The following is a 13,269-nucleotide window of genomic DNA, read 5'->3' on the forward strand; positions in this document are numbered from 1 at the left end:
CTTGTTCATAATCTATTTTCATTTGACCCTATTCTCACTTAACTGCTGATCATCTAACTTCCCTTCTGGCTCTTGCGTTAGCTGGTAGTGTTAACAGTTCTCCTCCCCCAAGTCCTGCCACCAGGACGCCTAATTTCAAAATAAAATCAGCCCTTGACTCTTCTGTTCTTGCAGATTACCATCCCATCTCAAACTTGCCTTTCATCTCCAAAGTTCTTGACCAGCTCCCAAATCTGCACTAATTTTTCCCATTTGAATCACTCCGATCAGGTTCCACCCCACTACAGTATGGAAGCTCCTCTTACCAAGTAATGCGATATTGGACAAAACGGAATTGTCTTCTCTCATCAGTTTCAACTCTTTGATACTATTGATCACATCATCCTCACCTGACAACTGTTAGTCTTGGGATTGGCTGGGACTGCATTCTACCCTGTGTGACTTTGCGTCTCATTTTCCACCCTCCATAAACTTGGGAACATCCGAAACACTGCTGCCTGTATCCTAACATATACCAAGTTCTGTTCGTTCTTTATGTCAGTGTTTGCTGACCCACAATGGCTCCTGCCCTAAAACAGTCCAGTTATAAAATTCTCATCCTTTATATCATATTCTTCCATGGCCTTGTTGCTTCATTTCTCTTCCAGCCCTACCTTCTTCCCACGCTCTTCCAATTTTGGCCTCTTGAGCATTCATGATGTTAATTGCTCAACCATTGTCAACTTGCCTTCTGCTGCCGATGCCCTAAACTTTGGAATTCCTCAACCTCTCCATCTCTATTCCTCTCTTTCCTCCTTTAAGACATCCTTCTAAAAATCCAGCTCTTTGACCAAGTTATTGGTCATCTGTCCTGTTATCTCCTTGTGGGGCTTGGTGTCAAGTATTTGTTTTCTGATGCTGCTATGAGGCACCTTGGAATTTTTCCATACTTTAAAGGTGTTATATAAATGCAAGTTGCTGTTGAGTTAGCTATCACATGTCCCTGTAAAGTCGACAGACATTATCAAGTGGTACAGTCACATAACCAGTGTGGAAAGATTGATGGCATTTAGAGGTGTCAGCTAAATTCATTAGCTGGTTTGGAAAGTTGCCAACAATTTTCAAATCGCTATTGGAAGGTAACTTGTAACAAAACGAGAAACAGTAAAGGCGTTTATTTTGATCACTGATTAATATACCCACATACTGGAACAGCAGGATACAGCATTGAGTACTGCTTTTATTTTTTTATTGGCTAATTTGAGCCTTGTACATGCCCTAAAATCTGATGTACAAATCACATGTGATATATATTTTTGCATCCTCTGACAATGAGCTTTGTGTACGAGTGCAACTCCTGTATGTGGTTTCATGAATTGTTAGTGTTTATTGTTTTTTTTCCCCATAAGTTCCTTAATTCTTTGTTTATCTATAAAGATGACTGCTGTTTTCCTGTCTCTCTCATCAGCATCTGGAACAAGAGAAGCATGAGTTACGGAGACGATTCGAGAACCGTGAGGGTGAATGGGAAGGCCGTGTTGCTGAGCTGGAGAGTGATCTGAAGCAGCTGCAAGATGACTTGGAGAGACACCAGGTCCAGTTACGCGAGGCAAATAAAGAGAAAGTAAGAGCCTTGAGGGAACTGTCTGAACAGAATCAACGCCTCTTGGAACAGCTCACCAGGGTAAGCGTTTTGACACTGGAGAAAGGAGTTGAGTGAGGTTCAGGCTTCTTCACTAATATCTTACAACAGATCAAATTTGCTTTGGCACAAATGCAATGCTCTATCGGTTATTCCATATTAAAATGTTGTAGCTATGCAGTGACCGGAGAAGGTGTGTACCTCTGAAATGTTTTCATTGGCAGTGTGACATATAGGAGGCCATGATGGACATTGGCAGAGGTGCAATGGTCTATGTGGAATGGCAAAATGATTGTTGGTGATGGCACTTGCCGTTGAGGTACATGTTTGTGCATTTGCAAAGGTTCAAAAATATGTTGGCAAGGGACTTGCCTGTGGAGTTGACGAAGGCAGTAAATTGAGGGTACGAAAACAATATGCCAAAATGGTGCACAGGCTTCATGTCAGGGAGAGTGAGTACCTTATGTAATGGGTAAGGGATTTTGATGTGGTGAAATCTGCTTTTAGTGTTGTGTACATAGAGTGTTTCATTTCGATGAGATTAAGAAGGTATGAATCCAACACAGATGAGCTGTTGTACTTGCTGTTACCATGGAAGCAGGGCTACTCAATCAACATGCAGAATATAAAATGGCTGAGTCACTGAATGTACGGACATGTTATCAGTGATCACTGGTTTGTGCTGTTCTCTGCTGTAAATGAGATTGCTTTTCATCAGTTCTTTAAATGGTAAATGGGCTCCAACACCAGCTCCGGCTGACATTGAAGGGACAGCATTACACCTGTTACTGTGGCAAATTTGACAGCACTTATTAACCTGCTACATTTCACGTTTAAATTCCATTTCAAACAATCAAACGCTGCTTATTTCACACTCCATGTAACTCTATTCCCAACCATCAGCAAACCTCTGCTCTATGTCTACTGGCCCTGCAAATGACATACCAAAGTGGAGACGCATTTGAGTGAAATGAAAGCAGCATGTCTTAATTTAAGAATAGATGCAAAACAAAATCTCTGTTGGACACCTGTAATAAATACAGTAATTAGAATATAGAGTGCGGTAGTCAATGTCTGAAAAGCAGGTTAATGCTTTTGGTAGGATCCTTAATTGGTGAAATCCCTGTGACGAATCACTATTGGCATGTATTCCTGGTGCTTTAATTTGCTACTCAATACAATCTAACTCTTGTAGCCTTACTATTCTGGTCCCTAGCCTCTTTGCTGTAATTTGGAACAGAGAATTGTAGGCGGCATGCCTGCATTCCACTATTATGTGGCACGGTACATTGGTGATCCAAATATTAGATTTTTATTAATTGCCGGCTTGATGGAGATTAAATATTGCAGGATGCTCTTTAAAAATCTTCATGCCTGAAATTCTGGTTCCTGGAGGAATCCACACAGCAACTGAACTGTGCCCTCCTTCTGTAATGGTTTTCCTGTAGATCTAAGGTAAATTTTACTCTAATCAAAATGGTTAGTCACCTGGTTATTACTGTGATTTGTCACTGCTCAGCACCATCTGTCCTATACCAATGAAATAAAGTTGCTGTTGCAGGTATAATCCTGATTAGCATTCAGTCTGGCTATGAGCATGAAATAGGTGAATTTAATACTTCATGTTACATCTGTCATTTTCAGGACTCCAACGAATCAAGGATCATAAGAGCTGTCAGCGCGTATGAGAGAGAGGGTGGTATGGAGGCTAACGATCATAATCATTGATTTGATAACTGTGTGCTAGATTTAGCCTAGTGCAGAATAAAAGCATCATCACAAATTCAGGTCACTAGTTAAAGCTGAATAAATAGGTCCAGTTCCTTCTGAGTAGACTAGTCCTGGATCTCAAATCCTTCATGCTTCGTAGAATCGTACAGTGCAGATGCAGACTATTTGGCCCATCAAGTCTGCACCGACCACAATCCCACCCAGGCTCTATTCCCATAACCCCCTAGCTAGTCCCCTGACACCAAGGGGCAATTTAGCATGGCCCACCTAACCTATCTTTGGATTGTGAAAGGAAACCCACGCAGACATGGGGAGACTGTAAAAACTCCACACAGTGACCTAAACTGGGAATCAAACCCAAGTCCCTGGCACTGTGAGGCAGCAGTGCTGACCCCTGTGCCCCGTGCCGCTCCAAATACTTTGTTTGCTACCGTTATTTTACTTTTATTATTTTGCCTCCACTTGTTCTGTGTGTGTGTGTGTTTTCCATTTCACCAACTGACTTCCCCCATCACCTTCTGCTTCCCCTCACCTCCAACATTGCTGAAGATGTATTCTACATAAGAACATAAGAAATAGGAGCAGGAGTAGGCCATCTAGCCCCTCGAGCCTGCCCCGCCATTCAATAAGATCATGGCTGATCTGCCGTGGCTCAGTTCCACATTCCCGCCCTCTCCCCATAATCCTTAATCCCCTTGCCTATCAAAAACCTATCAACCCTCGTCTTAAAAATATTTAGCGAGGCAGCGTCCACCACTTCAACGGGCAGAGAATTCCAGAGATTCACCACCCTTTGAGTGAAGAAGTTCCTCCTCAACTCCGTTCTAAACTGCCCCCCCTTTATCCTGAGGCTGTGCCCTCTAGTCCTACTGTCCTTTCTGAGCAGGAAGAGCCTCTCCACCTCTATCCTATCCATCCCATTCAACATCTTATACATCTCAATGAGATCTCCCCTCATTCTTCTAAACTCTAATGAGTGCAAGCCTAGTTTATTCAGCCTCTCCTCATAGTTCAACCCCCTCAACTCCGGTATCAGCCTAGTAAACCTCCTCTGCACTCCCTCCAAGGCCAAAATATCCTTGCGTAAGTGCGGCGACCAAAACTGCACACAGTACTCCAGCTGCGGCCTCACCAGTGCCCTATACAGCTGCAGCAAGACCTCCCTACTTTTATATTCAAATTAATTCAAATAAATTCAAATTAAGATCCATTCTGCGGTTGATGGAATATAGTGTTGAAAAATGTGAGCTTATCCATTTTGGTAGGAGGCACAGATGTGAAGCATTTTTCTTAAATAGTGAGAATTTAGAAAGTGTAGATGTGCAAAGAGACCTGGGTGTCCTTATCAGTAAATCACTCAAAGCTAGAATGCAGTGGGCAGCTAGGAATCCTAATGGTATGTTAACCTTTATTGCAAGAGGATTTGAGTACAGGATTAGCGATATCTTGGTTCAGTTGTATAGAACCTTGGTTAGACTACACCTGGAGCATTGCGTGCAGTTTTGGTTCCCTTATCTTAAGAAAGATGTTATTGTCATTGAGGGAGTGCAAAGAGGATTGCAGACTTGTGATGGTGGAACTTGTTTTTATTTGTACATTCACTGCCCGTCTCTGAGGACACTTAAAATTCAAGCACATTGCTGTGGATCTGGAGTCAGATGTAGGCCAGACCAGGTAAGGATGGCAGATTTCTTCCCCAAAGGGTTACAAGTCCAGCGACGATATCACTATGCCACCACTTCCCCACAGTCCTATGAAGAGAGATTGGGGAAACTGGGGTTGTACTCTCTAGAGTTTTGAAGAATGAGAGGTGATCTATTTGAAATTTAGAAGACACTTAAAGGAATAGACGAGGTGAATGCAAGTAAGATATTTCCCTTGGTTGAGGAGTCTAGAACCAGGCAGCACATTGTCACAATAAGTGGGAAGCCATTTAGGGCTGAGGATAAATATTTTTACTTTGTGGGTTGTGAATCTTTGGAATACTCTACCCTAAGGGAATGTGGAATCTCAGTCATTGAGGATGTTTAAAGTCGAGATTGATAGATTTTTGAATGTCAAATGACAAAGGAATTTGGGGATAGTATGGGGAGGAAAAAGACATTAAGATGGCTTGTTAACCGCAATCTTATTGAACAACAGAGCAGGCTTAATGGGCTGAATGGCTTACTCCTGCCCCTATGTTCCTAAAATCTGTGCCACAATAATCAGTCTTCACACTAAATGTTTGACTCATCCACCTCCACTCATATGCTTCAGAATTTCAACACCGTGTCTTCAAAAGCTCCAAATAAAATATGTTGCTTTGAGTAATGCCTATCCAGTAAATATCTCCAGGATAGTTACAGGGACCAGGATTCTGGCCTGGTGGGAAATTATGGTCCCACTGAAGTAAGCATCAATTTAAATGTCCCGTTGCATCTGGTTGAGGGGTGGGATGGGGCATGGTGAACAGGCTGCATCCCTCAGATGAGCTCAGTCTGAGGATATGTACTGAATCTTCAAAACATTATATAGTTTGTGAGAGCACAAACTGGCTTTTAACTTCTTAATTTCCATGATTGAGTTAAAAATAGTGGCAAGAAAAGCCTTAAAGCAAAAATGTTTTACTTTTGTCGCCATCCATAAAACCTGACAGTGGACTGAGAGCATTCACAATAATCAGGACATGCTCTTCGTTGTCCTGTTTGGGAACCTCAGAAGTTATTATTGCAACATATTTAATTTCCTCAGGCAGGGAGATCTGAGAGTCAAAGAGAATTTTAAAGAATTGTTATAGACAGGAGACAGAATGTCTAACTGCACAGATTTCCTCTTACCACCTGTCTGTAAGCAGAAGGTGGTTTGAATTTGTTTTTAAACATGGGGCAGCACATTTCTCATTCCACGGTTTTTTAGTGATCCAATTCATTAATAATCCACTGCAAACTCCATTAGGATGAACTCAGAAGCTTAGTTTATTTTCCACATTCAAAAGCTAGGAAGGAGTTTTCACAGAAAAATGAATATTAGTTCACATGCGTTACAGAGATCAAAGTCAGAGTCCAATGAAGAATTCTCTAACGTAGGCATTTGTGTTAAGCTGGCTGAAGACTGTATTTGTAGGACTTGCTATTCGGTTGGTGCTGATACCACAACATAACATGGGTGTGCAGAGGCTGAGTCAGTTCTGTAGGTGATGGTGAGAAATCTTTCACCAAAGCCAGGTTTGATAGGTTGTTGTTCTTCCAGGAGGAGCCTGCTTCTTTGTGGCTCAGCAGTTGGACGTTAAAACAGCAGACTGGTTGTGAAGTCCAAAGATGTAATATAAAACCATCCAAAAGGCAAGAGGCTTGGGTTATGTGACGTGGTCTTTAAATGGTTAATAACTTATCAATTTCTGCCTCTCTGCTTCTGGCCAGAATTTCATTGTTTCTCCTTAGTATGGAGGAGGTGATTAGTAACATCTTTTTCAGTATAATGTGTTTCGATCCCCCATATTTTGTGATAGTTCAAGACTGGGGAGCTAGTTTGTCTATTATTCCTCTACTTGATCACGGGGGGGTTTGTACAATGAAGTGTGAAATTCTTGAAGTTGAGAAAATAATTATTTTATTTTTAAAACTCCTGACTGAGGAAAAAATATAAATAGATTTTGGGAATTTTGATGGTTTACAGGATTTTCTCCAAGCCCAGGGCCTCTTCCAGTCTGCTTTCTTGAAGCTTTGTGACAAGGTTAGGCAAATTAAGGGAGTTCTTGTTTTCTGCATTTCACCTGAAAATTTTACTGTGTTATCTTGGGAAAGAACTTACTATAGAATGCATTTATTTATTGTCATTGAATCTCTGACAAATGATACTTCAGTGTGTCTGCTTACATGAATTTATGCTGCACTGTTACTATTCATTAGAACCTAACTGATTGAAAGATACTGGGGGCAATTCTCCCCAAAAAATTCTAAGTGTCGAATATGTGTAAAAACTGGAGGAAATCCCTCTGGTTTTTTTCAGTGGGAGTTTCAAAATGAATCTTCCACACTCTGTGCACTGCAGAGAATACTAGCATAATTTGTGTGAAAAAGCAGGGGGCAGGGCCTGCTCCCGCTGGAGAGGCAGGCTGCACAGTGCTGAACGGGCCGCTGCACATGTGCCAATCTGGCAATGCTATGATTGGCGCATGTGCAATAGTCCCGCACTACCGGACTCCCAATTGCTGGCCAGTGCAGCAATCTCATTGCTGGCCGTGCGATTTCCACCATCGCTGCTCCCCACCCCCCCCTCAACACCCACACCCACCTCCACCTGCCCCTGATGACCCAATCGCTGTCTGTGTCTGGGCTTGCCTCAATCTTCCCCCAACTCGATGCCTGGCCCTGATCGCTGGCCTACCTCTGTGGCTGATCCCAGCGCAGAGTGGCAGCAGGACCCCCACACCGATCGCCCCCAGAGGCACTGGCTCTCTCTTTGGGGTCTGTGGCTCCAGGTCCTATTTTTGGGATGTAAAACTCCTATTCAAAACAAGCCCCTGTATGAAGCTCAGTTTAGGTACTGAGTTCCTCCATGGGGACGAGGAGTGCTGGCCGTATGTCTCTTGTGACTGCGGTTGTAAAATGAATTTGCACAGTGTAGTGTAGTGCAGTTAATGGCCAAGCACATTGGCCACCTCCTGTGTAACTCAACACTGTAAGAGTGAAATGGAGACATACACAGGCATGTCTGCCCAAAGACATCGAAAATGTGAAATTATGGTGTAATTGATGTGATTGGACTGATGCTGGGATAATAAAAAAGTTTAATACATGTACAAACAGCATATTCCTTATTCAATACTCAACCAGTAAGCATTGTGAAGCAAGCCCTGTTCTGGGGTTATATATAATGTGCCACTCAAGTTGCAGCTTTGGTGCTAATGATTTCTTTGTGTTCAGGCAATGCTTGTTGAAAACACTGCACTTACTTGTGCAGCAAATTGGAGGTTTTGGCTGGCCACAGGAAATGACATGACCCTTCACGGGTCTGAGGGTGGTTTTTGAGTTTCACTTGTTCTGTAACATAAGCAACATATGGGGAGGAGGTGGCTGAGGGAGGAATAATCTGTGAAGGGGCATAGGAAGGTGAACTCTCCCCAAACAGCCCCACCCAAATGGCTGTAACCTGCTGTGTGCTGTACAGCATTGCACTGTAGAAAGGAAGGGAGCTGCAGAAGAAGAAGGAAGTGAATAATGTCTGAGTTTGTTGTGGCCAATGTAGCTACAGTCACTTCCCTGACTGACGAGAAGCTGCGATGGCCTTGGCATGCTTACGTCTGAGTGTGAGAGATCTAACAGTGCCGTCTAAAGTCATGTGCGAAACTCCCATCCCATCTCTCTACCCGCCCACTCCCTGGCCCCACTCATTGCCCCGCCCACTCCCCCTCCCCGGCCCCGCCATAATTCATTCCAGTCATCAATAATCCAAAAGTCACATTCAATCATAAAACCTGGTCAGGCCATTCACCTGAAGGCTGTTGTCCGAGTGGACGGGGCCATCTGTATATACTAAATAGAGACCAGGAGAGTGTGGAATTCGGATAAAATGATTCATTCATTGAACGGAATATTAAAGTAGTACCATTTACTTAATAATGCACAACCAAGTGAATCCCCTCAAATCTTTCTCATCTGCTTTCTTCTACTCTGATGTGGTGTGATCCCTGTAGCTTCTGCTGGCCTGGAGGCAGAGTGCGCGTTCCCCTGCTCTGATAGCTGAGATGCCCATGATGGACAACCTCTGGGCGTTGGAGCTGTAGAGGATCCTGTCGATCTGCCCCATTGGGAACATGGGGGAATGAGGAGTGAGCAGAGCCCTCAGTGCCCTGGGTTCTTTCTCCATCTTTCTGCTGGTCCAGCCACACTTCTCTGCTAGCCAAGAGCTGGAGAGCATTTTGCTGCATTCCATTGAACCAGCAAGGTGAGGTTTTTCTCCATGAGATGTACACCTCACTGTGTGACAACCTAAAGGCCTAATGCAGACCCACCAAGTTGAGTGTATTTGAGTTGGTGAAGGGTGCACATCAGTCATGTGACAGTGCTTTCTCAGAGTGCTTGTCCTCTTCCTTTAGCCTCCTTCCACAGCAGCTCCTCCATTCCCCTTGAAGAATCTGCAGGAGATCATTGGCATGTGTTTGTGCTGATGAGAAAAGATTTAACCTCCACAAAATGCATACCATGACACTTGGTGGTGATTTAAATTCAATATCAGTGACTGCTAAATGCCGAGTGACAGTGTGATATCACAAGCTATGTGAAGTCCATTTCCAGTTGAGTCAGGGTGTCCGTTGCTGCAGGTTCACCCTAGGATTTCTCTGTGCCTGGGGTTGGGTGCTCTCTCCTTCAGTGAGAGGAAGCAGAGAGCTACCCACGTGAGAATGGAAGCCGCATTGAAGATGGAATGGGACTGTTAGTGGAGGGTAATTGTCTGGGTCAGATTCAAAATGGCATCAAGATTGGAGGGGGGTTAGAAGTGTGATCCTTGATCATTTAGATGGCATTTTGAGAAAGTGCCTGGAGACAGCTAAGTTGTGTTGCTCAGAGGAATGTTGTGCAGGAGAACGTCAGAGAAATTGTAGAGTGACGGATGCCACTTGCCACCCTGGAGGAGAGATGTTTGCAAGTGCAAACTGTGATTTCTAAAGGTTTGTAATGAGCTGTTGCACTCTTCTATCTGTCTGTCTGCCAGCACTTCACTGCCTGTGTAGATGGTTAAAAGCTGCCAGGAGGCATTTTCACTCCACTCTATGATTTGTGACTAACCACCATTCCCCAGGTAGCTGGCTGGACTTTCTAAAATAAAACTCAAAATAAAAACTCATTGAGGCCACATTGCTACACTAATATTTCAGGCCCATGTACTTTTATATTCAAGCCATCCTTGGGCTCTTCTTTGCTACAGAATATTGGTAAGTATATACATGCAATACAGATACTCAGAAAAGCAGTCCTATGATTGATTCTCTGCTTGTGAAGTTCCAATGTTCTGAAAATTAAGTCCTTGCTATCGATGCCCTTTTAATTATTGTGATTTCTCTCCTTTGGCTACTGCTAGTTCAGAAATGCGGGTGGGGGGCTCATCTCAATTTATTAATTAATAATTATATATGTAGTTGGGAGCCAGTTCATCAGCGGGCCTTAACGTTTGTGAGGAGGTGGGATGGGAGTGTGAGATTGCTCAAATCCCATGAATGTGGAGGCCCGACCTGTTAACTGAAGTCAAAAGCAAGACATAGAACTTTCCTTCACTAAGGGAGTTAATTGACTTTGTCTCTCAGCTCTTCCCTCACACCCAATGTCACAGTTATTGTCTATTTATACTCTTGGGTATATCAATTAAACAGATTGACGTATAAATTAATGTGATCGCCCCATAAAGGGGCACTGTTAACAAAAAGACAAAAATCCAAAAGGAAACTTACCAAATCAAATTAACATTTCATTCTGGGGACTGGTGATGTGCTGTGAAAGCATACCAGTGGACACCTCGTGTTCCTATTTATGTTCTTTTGATAAATCAAGAAAAAAAATCAATAAATAAAATCAAGAATAGGAGGCAGAGAGTAGGTATCAATGGGTGCTATTCGGATTGGCAGTTGGTGACTAGTGGAGTGCCCCAGGGATCGGTGCTGGGGCCTCAGCTATTTACCATTTATATAGATGATCTGGAGGAGGGGGCTGAGTGTAGGGTGTCGAAATTTGCTGATGACACAAAGATAAGTGGAAAAGCAAATTGTGTGGAGGGTGTGGAAAGTCTGCAGAGGGATCTAGACAGGCTAAGCGAGTGGGCGAGGACCTGGTAGATGGAGTACAGTGTTAGCAAGTGTGAGGTTATCCACTTTGGCAGGAATAATAGTAGGAGGGATTACTATTTAAAGGGCAAAAAGCTGCAGCACGCTACAGTGCAGAGGGACCTGGGGGTCCTTGTGCATGAGTCGCAAAAACCCAGCCTACAGGTGCAGCAGGTGGTCAGGAAGGCGAATGGGATGCTGGCCTTCATAGTGAGGGGGATTGAATATAAAAGTAGGGAGGTCTTGCTGCAACTGTACAGGGCACTGGTGAGGCCGCAGCTGGAGTACTGTGTGCAGTTTTGGTCGCTGCATCTGTGCAAGGATATTTTGGCCTTGGAGGGAGTGCAGAGGAGGTTCACTAGGCTGATACCGTAGTTGAGGGGGTTGAACTATGAAGAAAGGCTGAATAGACTGGGCTTATACTTGTTGGAGTTTAGAAGGATGAGGGGGGATCTTATAGAGACGTATAAGATGATGAAGGGGATGGATAGGGTAGAGATAGAGAGATTCTTCCCGCTCAGAAAGGACAGCAGGACTAGAGGGCACAGCCTCAAGATAAGGAGGGGCAGTTTAGAACGGAGTTGAGGAGGAACTTCTTCACTCAAAGGGTGGTGAATCTCTGGAATTCTCTGCCTGTTGAAGTGGTGGAGGCTACCTTGCTAAATATATTTAAGACACGGGTAGATAGGTTTTTTGTAGGCAAGGGGATTAAGGGTTATGGGGAGAAAGCGGGAAAGTGGAACTGAGCCACTTCAGATCAGCCATGATCTTATTGAATGGCGCGGCAGGCTTGAGGGGCTAGATGGCCTACTCCTGCTCCAATTTCTTATGCTCTTAAGAAGAGGGTGTTGGCCCCTGGTGGGGGCCTGTCACAAAAAGTTATCTAAACTTCAAAGGAGACTTACAGAATCAAACCAAAGTGTCAATCCCAGGGGGGATACTGGACCCCAGTCCCTTCAGTGCCCACTGATTGTGGAAGGCCTGAAGCATGCTGGTGGACATCACATGCTGTTTCCAAGGTCACCCAGCCATAAAGGTAGCCTCAGTAAAGTGGCAGACAGTCAGGGTGAACAATCCCCTCAACAGCTTGCTGCCTGGACCTGTTGATGGCCAATTTGGCCAGGCCCAGGAGCAGGCTAGTGAGCAGGTGCTCAATGTGCTCAATTTAACAATGTCCTTCACCTGTGTATCCTTACGATAACATTAACTTACGATTAACACTGCCAAATTTAACTTTTGGATTTGTTTGCCCATAATGCTCCCTTACGTAAGGAATAGCAGTCAGTTATGGAACAAAAAAGAATGTAAATAAACAAGGGTTTTTATTCTGTACATTTGATTTAATTTATTATTATCATATGCACTAGTAAACAGTGAAAAGTATTGTTTCTTGCACACTATACAGACAAAGCATACCGTTTATAGGGAAGGAAAGGAGAGGATGCAGAATGTAATGTTACAGTAATAGCTAGGGTTTCAAGAAAGATCAGCTTAATGAAAGAGTTAGAATAAAGTTTTAGAAGCATGGAACAAGTGTAAAAGATAGGATTAGAAGGTATGCTGGGCACAGCTTGCAAGAAGTCTGGCACCATCTTGGTTCTTGGAAAAAAATGTTAAACTGTGTGTCAGTGACGCAACTTCACATTTTTAATCTCTTGAGAAAAGTTTCTATATAAACACCCACAAAGCCTCAAATGTTCAGCCCTACCCCTATGCTTCAAAATGCAGTTCATGAAGAACTGCAATGAGTCAATATAGCACCCTTTCATCTTTTGGGCATCAACTGATAAGTTTTTTTTGCTCCAACACTTATCTATATTGTTATTCTGTAGTTTTTTTTTGCTTTATTAAGGCTTACTTAAGTAATTATTGATATTTTTGGTTAACTTAAAATCAGTTCATTTTGGATGTTTACAGCATTTTTTAAAAATAGGAGTCCTTTAACCGAAAATATTACTGATGCCTTCTCAGTGATTACCCAACTACCTACAGACCTCTGCAAAATATTACATTTTCCACATTTGTCACTCTGTAACTCGTCTGCTTTAATTGGTTAGGATCTTGAATAAAATGGATGTTCTTTTCTTTTAATCTCCCTTCTATGAAATAGATCACACTG

General features: G+C 43.2%; 1 protein-coding gene across 1 annotated transcript in view; it reads left to right on the plus strand.

Annotated features, from left to right (window-relative positions):
- The window catches only part of bicdl1 (BICD family like cargo adaptor 1), a 75,666-nt gene that overhangs the window by 14,817 nt on the left and 47,580 nt on the right, over positions 1-13,269 (plus strand). The window contains exon 2 of the mRNA XM_080208470.1: positions 1,448-1,663. Within this exon, the coding sequence (XP_080064596.1) occupies positions 1,448-1,663 (216 nt within the window). The remainder of the gene's footprint in view (positions 1-1,447; positions 1,664-13,269) is intronic.

The sequence above is a fragment of the Carcharhinus amblyrhynchos genome, chromosome 20 (genome assembly GCF_965287045.1).
Source record: "Carcharhinus amblyrhynchos chromosome 20, sCarAmb.v2.hapA, whole genome shotgun sequence".
NCBI lineage: Eukaryota > Metazoa > Chordata > Chondrichthyes > Carcharhiniformes > Carcharhinidae > Carcharhinus > Carcharhinus amblyrhynchos.